The 14,320-nt window shown below is 44.2% G+C and overlaps 2 protein-coding genes across 3 annotated transcripts in view; one reads left to right on the top strand and one right to left on the bottom strand.

Annotated features, from left to right (window-relative positions):
- WDR70 (WD repeat domain 70) overlaps positions 1-5,099 on the bottom strand; it is a 116,060-nt gene extending 110,961 nt beyond the window's left edge. The window contains exons 1-3 of the mRNA XM_082241986.1: positions 4,997-5,099; positions 3,348-3,410; positions 1,471-1,554 (exon numbers count right to left, since the gene is read on the bottom strand). Of these exons, the coding sequence (XP_082098112.1) occupies positions 1,471-1,554; positions 3,348-3,410; positions 4,997-5,021 (172 nt within the window). The 5' untranslated portion in view covers positions 5,022-5,099. The remainder of the gene's footprint in view (positions 1-1,470; positions 1,555-3,347; positions 3,411-4,996) is intronic.
- Positions 5,100-6,122: 1,023 nt separating this feature from the next.
- The window catches only part of NUP155 (nucleoporin 155), a 37,254-nt gene continuing 29,056 nt past the window's right edge, over positions 6,123-14,320 (top strand). Inside the window, exons 1-5 of one of the 2 annotated variants that reach the window (XM_082241776.1) lie at positions 6,123-6,366; positions 10,754-10,891; positions 12,544-12,640; positions 12,812-12,882; positions 13,284-13,376. In XM_082241776.1, the coding sequence (XP_082097902.1) occupies positions 6,228-6,366; positions 10,754-10,891; positions 12,544-12,640; positions 12,812-12,882; positions 13,284-13,376 (538 nt within the window). In that variant the 5' untranslated portion in view covers positions 6,123-6,227. The remainder of the gene's footprint in view (positions 6,367-10,753; positions 10,892-12,543; positions 12,641-12,811; positions 12,883-13,283; positions 13,377-14,320) is intronic. The other variant, XM_082241775.1, reaches the window with a different exon arrangement.

The following is a 14,320-nucleotide window of genomic DNA, read 5'->3' as shown; positions in this document are numbered from 1 at the left end:
TGCTATCTCTCTCTTTTGCAGAGAGATTTTCTACTTAGAAAGCCTATGAATTAAATCAGCTACCATTCATTTTCAGAACCAGGCTACAGTAAAACCAGCCTCTCCAGAGAACTGAGAGGCTTTAAGTTTGCCTGGAAACTCAAGAATGTCAAGTTATTTAGTCTATTCCTTAACGGGGGAACTTGCCAAAGATTTTGCACCTTTTAAGATGTTTTCATTTCAGCTCCTTTCTGGTAGCTAGAGCCAGGGCAGACTGAGGAAATGGTTACTATCCCCCTTTTAAAAAATACACTCTTCTGTTAAGCATGTGGTTTAAGAGATGCGTCCAACTGCCCATTATTTTACATAAAACAGCCACAGAAAGTGTGGAGGGGAGCTCAATCTGGAGCTTAACCCTTTTCTCACTACATTGTTTTCCCACTGGAAAAAAAATCACATTCTGAAGCCCTGAGTCTGTAAAAGGAGGAAAGTAAGCAGCTGTGAGAATGGGCTTGATGTACTTTTATGCTGGGCTCACAAAAATGAGTGCAATTGAGATACTCTGGCCTCTGCCAACAGCTAAAAGAACACGGCTGCTAGATCTTTTCCCAAAGATTTCCAATGACAGCTGGTGCACCTAGAGGCAGAGGAGGAAAGTTCCAGGACCCAGGAACCAAAGTCCCTCTACCTCCCAGGCACTGCCCCAAAGAAACTACCTCCCATCCCTTTTAACTTTGCAGCACCTCTTTAAGAAGCAGGCACTTAGCAGGAAGCTGCCTATAAAAAGCATTACTTTACAGGTGCCTTTTTGGAACATTTATTTGTGGCGAGGTATGGGTTGCTTTGGTCTGTGCTGTTGTTGTTAAACAGATTTTAAGCCATTTTTAAATTATCTTAATGTTATATTTTAATGTTGTAAACTGTTCTGAGACCTTAAGGTGAAAGGTGCGTAATAAATAAATAAATAAATAGTGTTTACTGTGCCATTTTTACTCATTCAATGTTTACCGTGCCAAAACTGCCTTACGCTGTGAGCTATTAACAAAGCAATTACCGTATTTTTCGCTCTATAGGACGCACTTTTTCCCCTTCAAAAATGCCAGCCCCAAAGAGCAGGTCGAAAGGATCCTGAAGCCTGGAGAGCGAGAGGGGTCAGTGCGCACCGACCCCTCTCACTCTCCAGGCTTCCAAGGTAGCCACCTGAATGCACCTTAAACGGCACCTTGTTTTAGAGTGGGAAAACAAGAGGGGGAAAATTCTCCCTCTCTGAGCAGCGCCTCCTGACGCTTCGCTGAAGGGGCGCTGGGCAGAGAGGGGTAGAATTTTTTTCCCTTGTTCTCCCCCCTCTAAAACAAGGTGCATCCTATTGTCCGGTGCGTCCTATGGTGCGAAAAATACGGTAACATTTAAGGAAAACTGCCAGAAGGGACTCTGAGCTATAAATAAAATGAAGGGCGAATCAAACCCTTGATATGAAATAGCCTCTCTCACCCAGGATCTTCCTACTTCTTTCCACAGCAGTTCTTCGAGTTTGTTCAAACATTGCATTGAAGTCAAATGTTCGAGCTTTCTTTCCTAAGTGATGAGGGAAAAAATAAGAAAGTGATTTCCTTAGAGTTTAGCTTACATGAAAGGGGGTGGGGGGAGTATTCCAAAGAAATTTATAAAAATACAAATTAAAGCATGAAGATCAGTGAGAACTGAATGCCTTGACACGATAAAACATTTGTATGCAACAACTTACTCTTAAGTACACAAGAGTCCTATTGGACAAGACCAAAGTGCCATCTAGTCTAACATCTTGTTTCCAACCAGATGCCTCCCAGAAGTCTACAAGCTGTGTATAGAGGGCATTATAAGCTGTGTATAAGCTTACTACACTTTTGCAATAGCATTTTAATGATCAAACATATTGGGTGGAATTGAACCTAGCGTTAAGTGAAGTATGTGTGCCTGGAACAAGGCCTGCTTATGCAACAGGCCATTTCCCCACTTCTCACCCCTCCATATGCCTCTTAAACCTGTTCTGGGGGTTCCTTATACCTGGAAACGTCCATAAAGTAAAATGTCCCCACGCACCTTAACTGAGCAGCTCCCACCATTGTCTCCAACATAGCACTTAGATTAGAGAAAATGTACATGCGCACACTGTATATACAACTCTCAGTTTTATTTGTTGTGGCCACGCATATAAGAGGAACAGTCAGAGGAAGCAGAAGAACATTCTGGGAAGAAGGACCAGGAGGAACAGTTTGTCTTGTCTCCATCAGCAAGAAACCTTGTGGTACTAAAAAGTAGCTATGATGACATTTGCCAGGACACTAGGCATCAACTATATACATATGTGTGTGTGTGTGTGTGGGTGTGTGTGGGTGTATATATATATATATATATATATATATATGCGTGTGTGTGTGTATATGTGTATATATAACTGGCCAACACCTGCTCCAGCACAAACTGAGAGGTGGAACACTACTTTGGAATAAGCTTTAGAAACATTCTGTAGTTCAGTACAACTACAGGTCATAAAATCATAGAATTGTAGGGTCCAGCCTCCCGCAATGCAGAAATCATCTCTAAAGGAGATGGCCATCCAACCTCTGTTTAAAATCCTCCAACGAAGTGGAGTCCACCACCTTCGAGAGACACACTCTCACATCAAGCATTCAATTGCTGACACTGTGCAGCATTTCACAGGCAATTCAGCAATGTTCCTGGACTTCTCTGAAGCTCAGCACAAGGTCAAGGGCAAGATGTTGACCCACGGCAAAAGTGAGGTGGTGATGAAAAACAGCTGATGACATCTGCACATCTGAAATCTTGCAGCACCCTCCATGTGCCTTGTGCAGAATTGCAACCTCAGCATTGCAGACCCATATGGATGTGGGAGAAATGTAGGAAACTGCCTTATACCAAGGTTCTCCTACCTCAGTATTTCCCTTGCTAACAGGCAGTGGCTCTCCAGGAAATACTCCTAAACATGACTGCACTCTCCTGACCTGACTGCATTTTCATACTGTAAAGCACCCTGTGATCCACGTACGAAGGGAGGTGCAGTATATAAATCAGTGGTTCCCAACCTTTTTTTGGCCATGCTCTACCTAAGCATCTCTAAAATCCTGATGCCCCCCGTGACATATAATTCTTATTATTCAAAAAGTGAACTATTCACGTGGAGGAAGCCGAAAGGGTCATTAACTGTTAATAACTCATTCTCGAATTGCCCCCCCCCCCTAAAAATCAAATTGCCCCCTTGTGGGGCATGTGCCCCACGTTGGGAATCACGGGTATAAATGATGATAACTAGACTGAACCTGGGACCCTCTGCATGCAAAGCTCTGTCTCAAGGAAAGCCTCTCACTCACCAAAGCCTGAAAAGCCCATCGTAGCTGCCAGCTCTGGGTCGGGTCCTGCCACCGGCTCAGCATCTGTGAAGAAAGAATAATTATAATATAATAATAATTTATTATATATCCCCGCCCATCTGACTGGGTTTCCCCAGCCACTCTGGGTGGCTTCCAACAGAACACTAAAATACAATAACCTATTAAACATTAAAAGTTTCCCTGAACAGGGCTGCCTTCAGTTGTCTTCTAAAAGTTTGGTAGTTATTTTTCTCTTTGACATCTGATGGGAGGGCGTTCCACAGGGCTGGTGCCACTACTGAGAAGGCACTCTGCCTGGTTTCCTGTAACTTGGCTTCTCGCAGTGAGGGAACCGCCAGAAGGCCCTCGGCGCTGGACCTCATTTTCCGGGCAGAACGATGGAGGTGGAGACGCTCCTTTAGGTATACTATACCGAAGCCGTTTAGGGCTTTAAAGGTCAGCACCAACACTTTGATTTGTGCTCGGAAACGTACTGGCAGCCAGTGTAGGTCTTTCAAAACCAGTGTTATGTGGTCTCGGCAGCCACTCCCAGTCACCAGTCTAGCTGCTGCATTCTGGATTAGTTGTAGTTTCCGTGTCACCTTCAAAGGTAGCCCCACATAGAGTGCATTGAGGTAGTCCAAGCGAGAGATAACCAGAGCATGCACCACTCTGGTGAGACAGTCTGTGGGCAGGTAGGGTATCAGCCCGTGTACCAGATGGAGCTGATAAACAGCTGCCCTGGACACAGAATTGACCTGCGCCTCCATGGAGTCCAGAATGACTCCCAGGTTGCGCACCTGGTCCTTCAGGGGCACAGTTACAGATAGGTAGCCGTGTTGGTCTGCCATAGTCAAAATAAAAAAATTCCTTCCAGTAGCACCTTAAAGACCAACTAAGTTAGTTCTTGGTATGAGCTTTCGTGTCCATGCACACTTCTTCAGATACACTGAAACAGAAGTTGCCAGATCCTTCTATATAGTGAGAAGGTGGGGGAGGGGTATTACTCAGAAGGGTATTGGACAAACAGGCCAAACCTTACGCCAAAGAATAAACGGACATAAATCTGACATCAAGAATCACAAAACAGAGAAACCAGTAGGAGAACACTTCAATCTCCCAGGACATTCTATACAAGATCTCAAAGTAGCTGTTTTACTACAAAGGAATTTCAGAAACAGACTGGAAAGAGAAGCTGCTGAATTGCAACTCATTACCAAACTTAAAACCATGGAGAGACCTGGTCTGAACAAAGGCATTGGATTCTTATCTCATTATACATGACTAAGCCATTTTTCACCTCCTCACCCCTTGCCTTTTCCTGTAAGACCTATTGCAGTCGTTAAGAGTCGTCAACAGGCTCATCTCAGCTATCTGCCAATCTCCCATTCCCACCACCCTTCTGAGTAATACCCCTCCCCACCTTCTCTCTACATAGAAGGATCTGGCAACTTCTGTTTCAGTGTATCTGAAGAAGTGTGCATGCACACGAAAGCTCATACCAAGAACTAACTTAGTTGGTCTTTAAGGTGCTACTGGAAGGAATTTTTTAATTTTGACTTCAGGGCCAGAAGAGCGCTCCGTGCTTCCTCCTCCTACCCAAGACCGGCAGATCCTCCAAGGGAAGCCTGGCCGGGCCCGCTACTCACCGTTCTCTGCTCCCACCTGCTCCATCCCGAAAGCGACCCGCACTTCCCTTCTCCAGGAACAACAACACAGGCAAGTTGCCCGACTAGCAGGAAGCGGCTGCTGAGCGAGAGGAAGCCACTTCCGCTCGATGGCTGCCAGAGTGAGACCCCTGGTGGTCGGAGGGAGAAATAACTACTGTATGCCCAAGACTTGCGGGGTTGATATCGAACTACGTACTGCTTAGTTTCAGTTTCAGGGTTACAATCCTGATATATTTCGTTTGCATATGTTTATTTATTTTCGAGAGTAGTATCTAGACCAACAGAAATGTATTCAGCTGTGCAGGTATTTGTCATTTTGGGGTCTGTCACTCTTACGGCAGAAGGTGGCGAAAGCAACACGTAACGTCGAGAAGCAGAAGAACAAATAAGTATTTACCCCGCACGCAAGACCCCCTTTCCAAAAATAAAAGTATTCTTTTGTTAGCAATCCACCAAACACAAGCTGCAACCCTATTTGACAGCGCAATTCAGTGAGGCTGACCTAGGATTTACTTGTGAGTGGGCATAGGATCCCGCTTCATGCCTGCAACGATATGATGCGCATTTATTTGGCAGCGAGCCTCGCTGAAATTCAAAAACTAAATAAATCTACATTCGTTTTAGCCTACCCTAGGGCTCAGGTCGTTACATCAAATTTAAAAACCGCAGCATGGACTCGGGGGCGGGGGGAAGAACATCAGAAAGACCACGTCAAGCCCAACACCTATTGTGTATGCAATCCTATTCAGTAATGCCACACTTTCTCGGCTGGATTTCTGAATGAACACACAGGATATGAATGGGGCTGCAGAAACTAAGTCCCACTGAAATCAGTTACTGTACATTTTCTCCTGAATAAACGAAATCGTTTCCTCGCGTTCATTTTATTCAGAATGCTTATTTCTCTACAGTCGGGTCGCTTTCTCACTAGTGAGAGAGATTCCCCACCGCACCGGGGGGAAAAAACAAAAAAAACCAACCCCACACCATATCGGAAGCCCGGAAGTATGCGTACGAGGATCACTCTAAACCTTTTCTTCCTATCTCTACGGGTCCAGTCTTCGTGTCTCCCGCGGCCGCGCGGTGGATGCCGGGATTGGGCGCGCGGGCGCGACGCAGCACAGTCCTGGCCTTGCTTCGACTCTGCTGAGGGGGAGAAGGACGCGCGGCTTGGGTTCGACGTCGCCGCCGCCGCCTTCTCCGCCTCGCCATGCCGGTCGCTCTCAGCCCGGCGGCCGCTCCGGCCTTGCAGGAGGCGCTGGAGAATGCGGGGCGCATCATCGACCGGCAGATCCAAGAAGACCGCTGCTACCCGGACCTCTCCGAGCTGCTGGCGGTGCCGGCGCCCAGTAAGCCGCGCGTGAGCGGGCGGGAAAGGCTACGGGGGGGGGTGTCGCCGCCGCCGCCGCCGCCGCCGCCGCCGCCTCCCTTGGCGGGTCTCTCTCTCTCTCTCTCTCTCATTCCCCCCCCCCCGAAATTGCAGGGCTGGCGGGAACTGTAGCCCCGGGTTAGGAACTGAGATACAGGCACAGTGGTACCTCGGTTCTCAAACTTAATCCGTTCCGGAAGTCCGTTCCAAAACCAAAGCGTTCTAAAACCAAGGCACGCTTTCCCATAGAAAGTACAGTCATACCTCGGGTTACAGACGCTTCAGGTTGCGTTTTTTCAGGTTAAAGGTAAAGGGACCCCTGACCATTAGGTCCAGTCGTGGCCGACTCTGAGGTTGCGGCGCTCATCTCGCTTTATTGGCCGAGGGAGCCGGCGTACAGCTTCCATGTCATGTGGCCAGCATGACTAAGCCGCTTCTGGCGAACCAAAGCAGTGCACAGAAACGCCGTTTACCTTCCCGCCGGAGGGGTACCTATTTATCTACTTGCACTTGACGTGCTTTCGAACTGCTAGGTTGGCAGGAGCAGGGACCGAGCAACGGGAGCTCACCCCGTCATGGGGATTCGAACTGCCGACCTGATCGGCAAGTCCTAGGCTCTTTTTAAGGTTACGGAAAGTACCAGAATGGGTTACTTCCAGGTTTCGACAATTGTGCATGCACAGAAGTGCTAAATCGTGCTTTGCACATGCACAGAAGTGCCAAATCACAACCTGCTCGTGCGCAGACACGCCACTGTGGGTTGTGAACGTGCATCCCGCACGGATCACGTTCGCAACCCGAGCGTCCACTGCAATGCAAAATGGATCGATCCGTTCCAGACTTTTAAAAACAACCCCTAAAACAGCAATTTAACATGAATTTTATTATCTTAACGAGACAGTTGATCCATAAAATGAAAGCAATAAACAAGGTAATGCCGTCACACAATCAGTAGATGAAATGGGTTCCACACAGTCACAAAAACAAAACAAAAAGCCGCAAAAATGTAGAATAAATAGCAAAAACAGGCAGACCTCAGCATAACACTCAAAACGGAGCACGTTCGGCTTCCGAAAAAGGTTTGCAAACCGTAACACTTACTTCCGGGTTTGCAGTGTTCAGGTTCCAAGTTGTTTGAGAACCAAGGTACCACTGTACCATTATTATTATTATTATTATTATTATTATTATTACTCCGTCCATCTGGTTGGGGTTTCCAGCCATGAAAGCTAGGAGCTAAATGGCACCTTAAACCTGTGTTATGGGTGCAGCAATGTGTTTTTCTCATAAAAAGAATACAGTACAAACTTGAACATGATTGAACTGCAGCCTAAATATTATGTTCATTTTTCATGTGGTCTAGTCCTTCCCCTGCCCACCCCCTTAATATTCTTAAGAGGGTCTCTTCTCCAGTCTTCAGAAAATAGCTGGAAGTGGGGAGGCAGAAAAAGGTTCATGGTTTTGCTGAATCACCTGTTTAGTAAGGGAATTTGTTAGCTGCTCCCTTCAAGATGGACAAATACCAATGGAGGCTTGCAGCATTTGTAAGTCCTTGTGCTAGATAAAGTGGCCAACAAATTCAGTAAGTAATAGTAACATTTAAAACAAGTTAAAATAGTATTTTTAAAATTATATACTGCTCCTCATCTGAAGAACTCAGGAAGGTTCACAACGTAAAAACACAACATACACAATAAAAACAAGTACGAAAACAAGACAGACTCATAACACCCCCTCCCACAAACACATTTAAAAGGACATAGAATGTTAACCAGCCCAAGGCCTGGCTGAAGAACGTTTTTGCCTGGCACCTATGCAGTACAGTGGACACCCGGTTTGCGAACGTGATCCGTGCGGGATGCACATTCACAACCCGCATCGGCACATCTGCGCACACACGGGTTGCGATTCGGCGCATGCGCAAAGCTTAGGTGGGGCATGGCAAAAAAACTGCAACCTGAAGCATCTGTAACCCGAGGTATGATTGTAGTAGAATACTGTCATAACAGCATTGGTAAAAGCACTGCAAATCAGTGTCATCACCACTTCCAAAGTAAGACTTAACTGTGGCTCTGATTCTTTCTGAAGAGTTGGGCCTAAATGAAGGTGGTGGGGCCTTCTGCTCCATCCTGCGACTCTTTGGGTACCTGGATATTAGCCCAGGCATGATGGAAACGTTAGTAACATTGTATATAGCCAGGTATATAGTAAAGCCCTTCATCAGCTTTGTATTGTAAATGGAGAACTGGTCTATTTGAACAAATAGATTCGGGTCTGTTACGCAAACTAGACTACCGATTCTCTAGATAGGGCTATAGTAATATGCTTTAGAGTTTGAACTTCAGGTAGTGGCTTTTAAAGCCATGAAAGGTTAGTAGCCATGTAACTTGGAGGGCCACCTGAGATTAGCCTCATAGGCGCTACTCTCTTTTCTACCACCAAGAACATAGATTGATGGGTACCAAGGACAGGTCCCTTTCATTGCTGGCCCCACATCCTGGCCTCTTCATTGGTGGCTTTTTAGCAGATTTTAATATATACAGTATTTAGTCCACTTAGCTTTGTATTGATGGAATCCTTTGTCGCTATGTTTTAAGGTAAAGGTAAAGGTACCCCTGCCCGTACGGGCCAGTCTTGACAGACTCTGGGGTTGTGCGCTCATCTCACTCTATAGGCCGGGAGCCAGCGCTGTCCGCAGACACGTGGCCAGCGTGACGAAGCTGCTCTGGCGAGCCAGTGCAGCACACGGAAACGCTGTTTACCTTCCCGCTAGTAAGCGGTCCCTATTTATCTACTTGCACCCGGGGGTGCTTTCGAAGTGCTAGGTTGGCAGGTGCTGGGACAAAGCAACGGGAGCGCACCCCGCCGCGGGGATTCGAACCACCGACCATGCGATCGGCAAGTCCTAGGCGCTGAGGTTTTACCCACAGCGCCACCCGCGTCCCATGTTTTACTTGCTGCTATTTTAATTCACTGTGCTGGCAATAGTCTGGTTAATCTCTAATGTCTAGTGCTAATTATTTTGTACTTCTTGCAAGCCGGGGTTCACACCAAATGTTATAGTGCTACTACTAGGTGCATTTGTTCCATACTGGTTATACACATATGAATGTACAGTAATGGTCTCATTATTAGGTTATTTTAGGGACAGGTGCTTTGTCTTTAATAGCTTAAGATTCTACAAAAATCTGCCTCCCTTCATTTCTCAATATTCCACTTACGGTATATACAAGAAACCATTATCTTGCCTTACCTTATGTTATTCAACTGCCATCTTCTGATACGTTCCTTTTATAAGACTAATCTTAGGGCAATAAAATTCAGTATTCAAAAATCTTTTGGTTTTTCCAGTTAAGATCAGGAGAGAGGTGTATTTTGAGGCAGCCTTACCTTTTCCTTCTGAGGCAAGGAAGAAGGGCTACCCCTATGCTATCCATATAATCAGTTATCAGTAAGCATATATGAATATATATTGAATATGTTGATTACTGATAACTGATTATATGGATAGCATAGGGGTAGCCTAGAAGTGCTTCACTTCCAGGCTAAACAGAATTGATAAAACAAATATAAAGCTTGCAATAAACAGTCATTCATGCTTATCTTGATAACAAATAGAAACAAGCATACATTATGATCATTCATTGGTTCGTTTGAAGGCAATAACTATCATTTAATCTCTATCAAGCAACTTTAAAATAGTATGTTAAAGCTATGCAAATATATTAGGAGTTCTGTACTGGAAATGGTTTCACTCCAAACAGCCCTTGTTTAACAGCCCTTGATTTTCTTAAGGTATTTCTTATGATTAAGTACAGTACTTGCCAGCACTTAGCTTCCTTTCCCCTTGCTCCCAGAAAGACTTAGCCTTTAGGTTCATATAGATTAGTTGAGCAGTACTCTCTAGAATTCATGTTTCTAGTGATCAGATTCCCCTCCCCCCACCCCACCCCCCAGACTTCAAACACTTGCTAATACATTTGAAATAGTTGCCAATACTTTTGGAACTAATGACTCATTTGTAAACCAAATATTTGTAGTGTTAACAAGCAAAACTAGATCACTTTGTGTATCCTGAGTTTTGTATTGTGATCTGCAATTCCACATGTCAATTAATTTATCTTAACAGTTTATGAGACTGGTGGCTATTACTAGTATATCTTACAAGGTTACTTTAATTTTTTAAAACTCAAAGATGTAAGAGTATTAATTTATTCCTAGGTTTATAGAGAAAAGCACTTGATTTCATATACTGAGAAAAATATACATCTCTAGGGGTTAAAGAAAATATTAAATTGAAGTGAAAATATCCAAGCATTTTGTTTGTTTCTATTACTTCTAATTATTTTACTTTTTCACATTTGCAGGTAGCCCCACTGTTTCTGGGATGTCAGATATGGATTATCCATTACAAGGACCTGGCTTTCTTTCAATTCCCAATCTTCCAGAAATAAGTTCAATTCGGAGAGTTCCTCTGCCCCCTGAACTGGTTGAGCAATTTGGACGTATCCTAATTATAATACAAGTGAAAGGCACATCAAATCTTGCAAGATGAAGGCTATGGAGGCTAAAGGATGGGCTTTAGGCTGCTGGCTAATCCCTATTCATTCCAGCCTTCTCCCCATCTGACAAGATCATCTCTTGTTGGTTGCTGTTTTCTTCTCCCCCACCCATCTTTCTCCCTTTTCTCTTCCTCATAGCTACTTGTGCCCAGCTGGGAATTGGGGGGTCGCTTCTACTTTATTTCACTCACCATTACACCTCTGCTGTTGTTTCCAATTATACTACAGGTAGTTGCTGCTGCCTAGACACTAGTACAGTAATAGCAGTTAAATGATCATTGGATGTGTGGCCTAAAGTAGTCTCTTTTTTGAAGAACCCCAATTTTTAGTTTCCAATGTCCCTTTTTCCCCTTCAGCATCAAAAGAGGTTGCAATAGCAGCAGACCAAGAAGCACAGCATGGTGAGGGACTGGAGCAGTAAAGAGTGGATGGGAGCCGGCCGGTTGCTCTAAAGGCGTTGCCTTTTCACACTTTGCCCTCCATCCATTCTCAGGCTTCCATTTATGGCAGAAGTGGTGAAGCTGTGGCCTTTCTGATATACAGTGGTACCTCGGGTTACATACGCTTCAGGTTACAGACTCCGCTAACCCAGAAATAGTACCTCAGGTTAAGAACTTTGCTTCAGGATGAGAACAGAAATCATGTTCTGGCGGCAGCAGTAGGAGGCCTCATTAACTAAAGTGGTGCTTCAGGTTAAGAACAGTTTCAGGTTAAGAACGGACCTCCGGAACAAATTAAGTACTTAACCCAAGGTACCACTGTAGTTGGATTCAAGCTCCTGTCAACCCCAGCCACCATAGCCAACAGCCAGGAGTGATGGGAATTGTACTTCATCAACATATTGGAAGGCCACAGATTCCCCATCTGTGATCTGTACTGTTCTGGGGCTTCCAGGCATGATGAAAGAAATGATATTTTTTTTGCTTGAAATTTAATTATTTCAGTGTTTTAAAAAGCAATAAAAAATGCTTGGTACTACAGTGGTACCTCTACTTACGCATGCGATCCGTTCCGGGGTGCCATTCGCACCCCGAAAAGTCCGTAAGTAGAGCGCTGCTTGTGCGCGTGATGCAATAGAGTGCTCCAGCGTAGAGTGCACATGTGCAAAGCACGCAGAACGTTTCTGGGTTTGCCATGATCGCAACCCGAAAATCCACAACATGAACCTAATGCAACTAGAGGTATGACTGTGCTTCAGACTGCTTGGTGTCATGTAAAAGAACCTCCATTTATTCTGTTTGACATTCTCTCTATCCATCCCTTGATTGCTAAATGTAAATGAAACATTGTACAAAAGAAATCAAGGCTCCTGGTCATACTATCTCCTAGCTTGAAATAAATTCATTCTTTCTCTGTGGAGAGACATGAATGTTCTTTTATGTTCATACAAATCAAGATTCGGGAGTCTTATCAACTGAGCATTTGCGTAATAAAATAATTGCTATGTATGTTGTGACTTTACATTTATAATACTGAGCTGTGGAATTCTACACTTATCCGGTCCTCCCCTCCTCATCCCTAATTGCAAACTCAACGTAATGCAGAATTGCATGTCTTGCCTTGGTGCATTTTATCCTTAAATCTGGATACTTCAGATATGCAATGCAATTGTATGATGGGAGTGTTTCCTGAAATTAGCAGGGCTTGGCTGACCATTGACAGTGACATTTTTATGTGGCAGTACGAAGACGGGTAAGATAAATAATTTATGTCTATGACGTTTTTGGGTATGGTAAACTCAAAACTGGTTAATCAGAAGGAAAGGTTTGTGTAAGGAACGTATTGCTGCTCTTAACAATTTCATTCACTGTTTCAGAAATTAAGTACTCCATGTTTTCACGTAACCTTTTCTGTTCATTGCAGTGGGGACCTCGCTTATTTTGATGGCCTTAGTGAAACCATCCTTGCTGTGGGACTAGTGAAACCAAAAGCAGGTAATAGGTTGTGGACAAAATACACTTGGGGGAAAATCATTTTATCTTTATCCTGAGAACAAGCTTTCATTTGTTTGCTTTGTTGGTGTCTGTTCTGTATTAGAAACTATCTTACATACTTGGCCTTTTGAATATTATCATGCAGTGCACATAATTACCCCAAAGATAAATGTTGCATAAATATACCTTCTATTTTTGAGGCTTCATTGCTGAAATTATTGTAGGATTGGGAAAATAGCCGTTAAAAGACTTGAAATGATATTTCCTGACTGACAGGAATTAGTGCAAATGCCTCTTCACTCCCTTAGATCTTGATTATGACAAGTAGCATGTTATGTAGAGGTGGTTCCCCCCCCCCCCCCTTATATTGACAAATTGTCTTCTGCTTTCTTTACTCACAGGAGTCTTTCAACCACATATACGACACCTGCTCGTTTTGGCTACTCCTGTGGATATAGTCATTCTAGGACTAAGCTATGCAACCTTACAAGGAGGTAATTGTGTATTCACATGCTTGCTTTCATGAAGAGATAGGGAAAGAAATTTGGAGGAACTTGCTGCTACCTGGTGACTGTTTAATGCAACTGGCTCCTCTTAGTTTCAGCTTGCTACCTTACCAACACAAGTACCTGGCTAGACACAACCAACTTGATCGTTGGTGGAGCTGAGGGAATGAGGCTCTTCGGTGGCAGTAGAATGAAATAATGGCCGATTAAGCTTTTAGAGGCCCCACCTGAACTAAACATATAAAACAGTATCATGCCACTTTAAAGTATCATGGAAAATGTAATTTGTTAAGGAAGCTGAGAGTTAGGAGACCCCTATTCCTCTCACAGAGCTGCAATTTCAGAGTGGTTTCTCATCAAGCCCTCTTCCCAGGGAACTCTGGGAAATGTAGTCCTGTGAATGGAATAGGGATCTTTTAGCGCAGACTTCCTCAACCTCAGCCCTCCAGATGTTTTGAGACTAGAGTTCCCATCATCCCTGACTACTGGTCCTGCTAGCTAGGGTTCATGGGAGTTGTAGGCCAAAAACATCTGGAGGGCCGAGGTTGAGGAAGCCTGTTCTAGCAACTCTCAGCACCTTTAACAAAATGCAGTTCCCAACATGCCTTGGAGGGAACTGTGACTGTTTAAAGTGGTATGTTACAGCTTTAAACACTTAGTGTAGATGGGGCCTGAGAGTAAATAAGTTTTACGTTGAGATAAGTCTCCGTGTTAAAACACACATACATGCTCAAGATAACGTGGTTTTAGAAAATTTACTACCTTGTTGTATCTGGAGTGTATACTTTTAATAGTATAAATAGGAAAAGAATTGGCATTGTGAATTAAGCGTGTTTGATTACTCAAGTGAAATGAAATTTTAATTCTTAAGAACTGTGTTTTTCAACATAAGAGAGTTTTGGCTCAATCTTATTTATTCTGAGGATTTAGGG

The sequence above is a fragment of the Podarcis vaucheri genome (assembly GCF_965113315.1).
Source record: "Podarcis vaucheri genome assembly, chromosome: 11".
Classification (NCBI taxonomy): Eukaryota; Metazoa; Chordata; class Lepidosauria; order Squamata; family Lacertidae; genus Podarcis; species Podarcis vaucheri.
The sequence above is the reverse complement of the archived record's forward strand: the minus strand, read 5'-3'. Positions and strand labels throughout refer to the sequence as shown.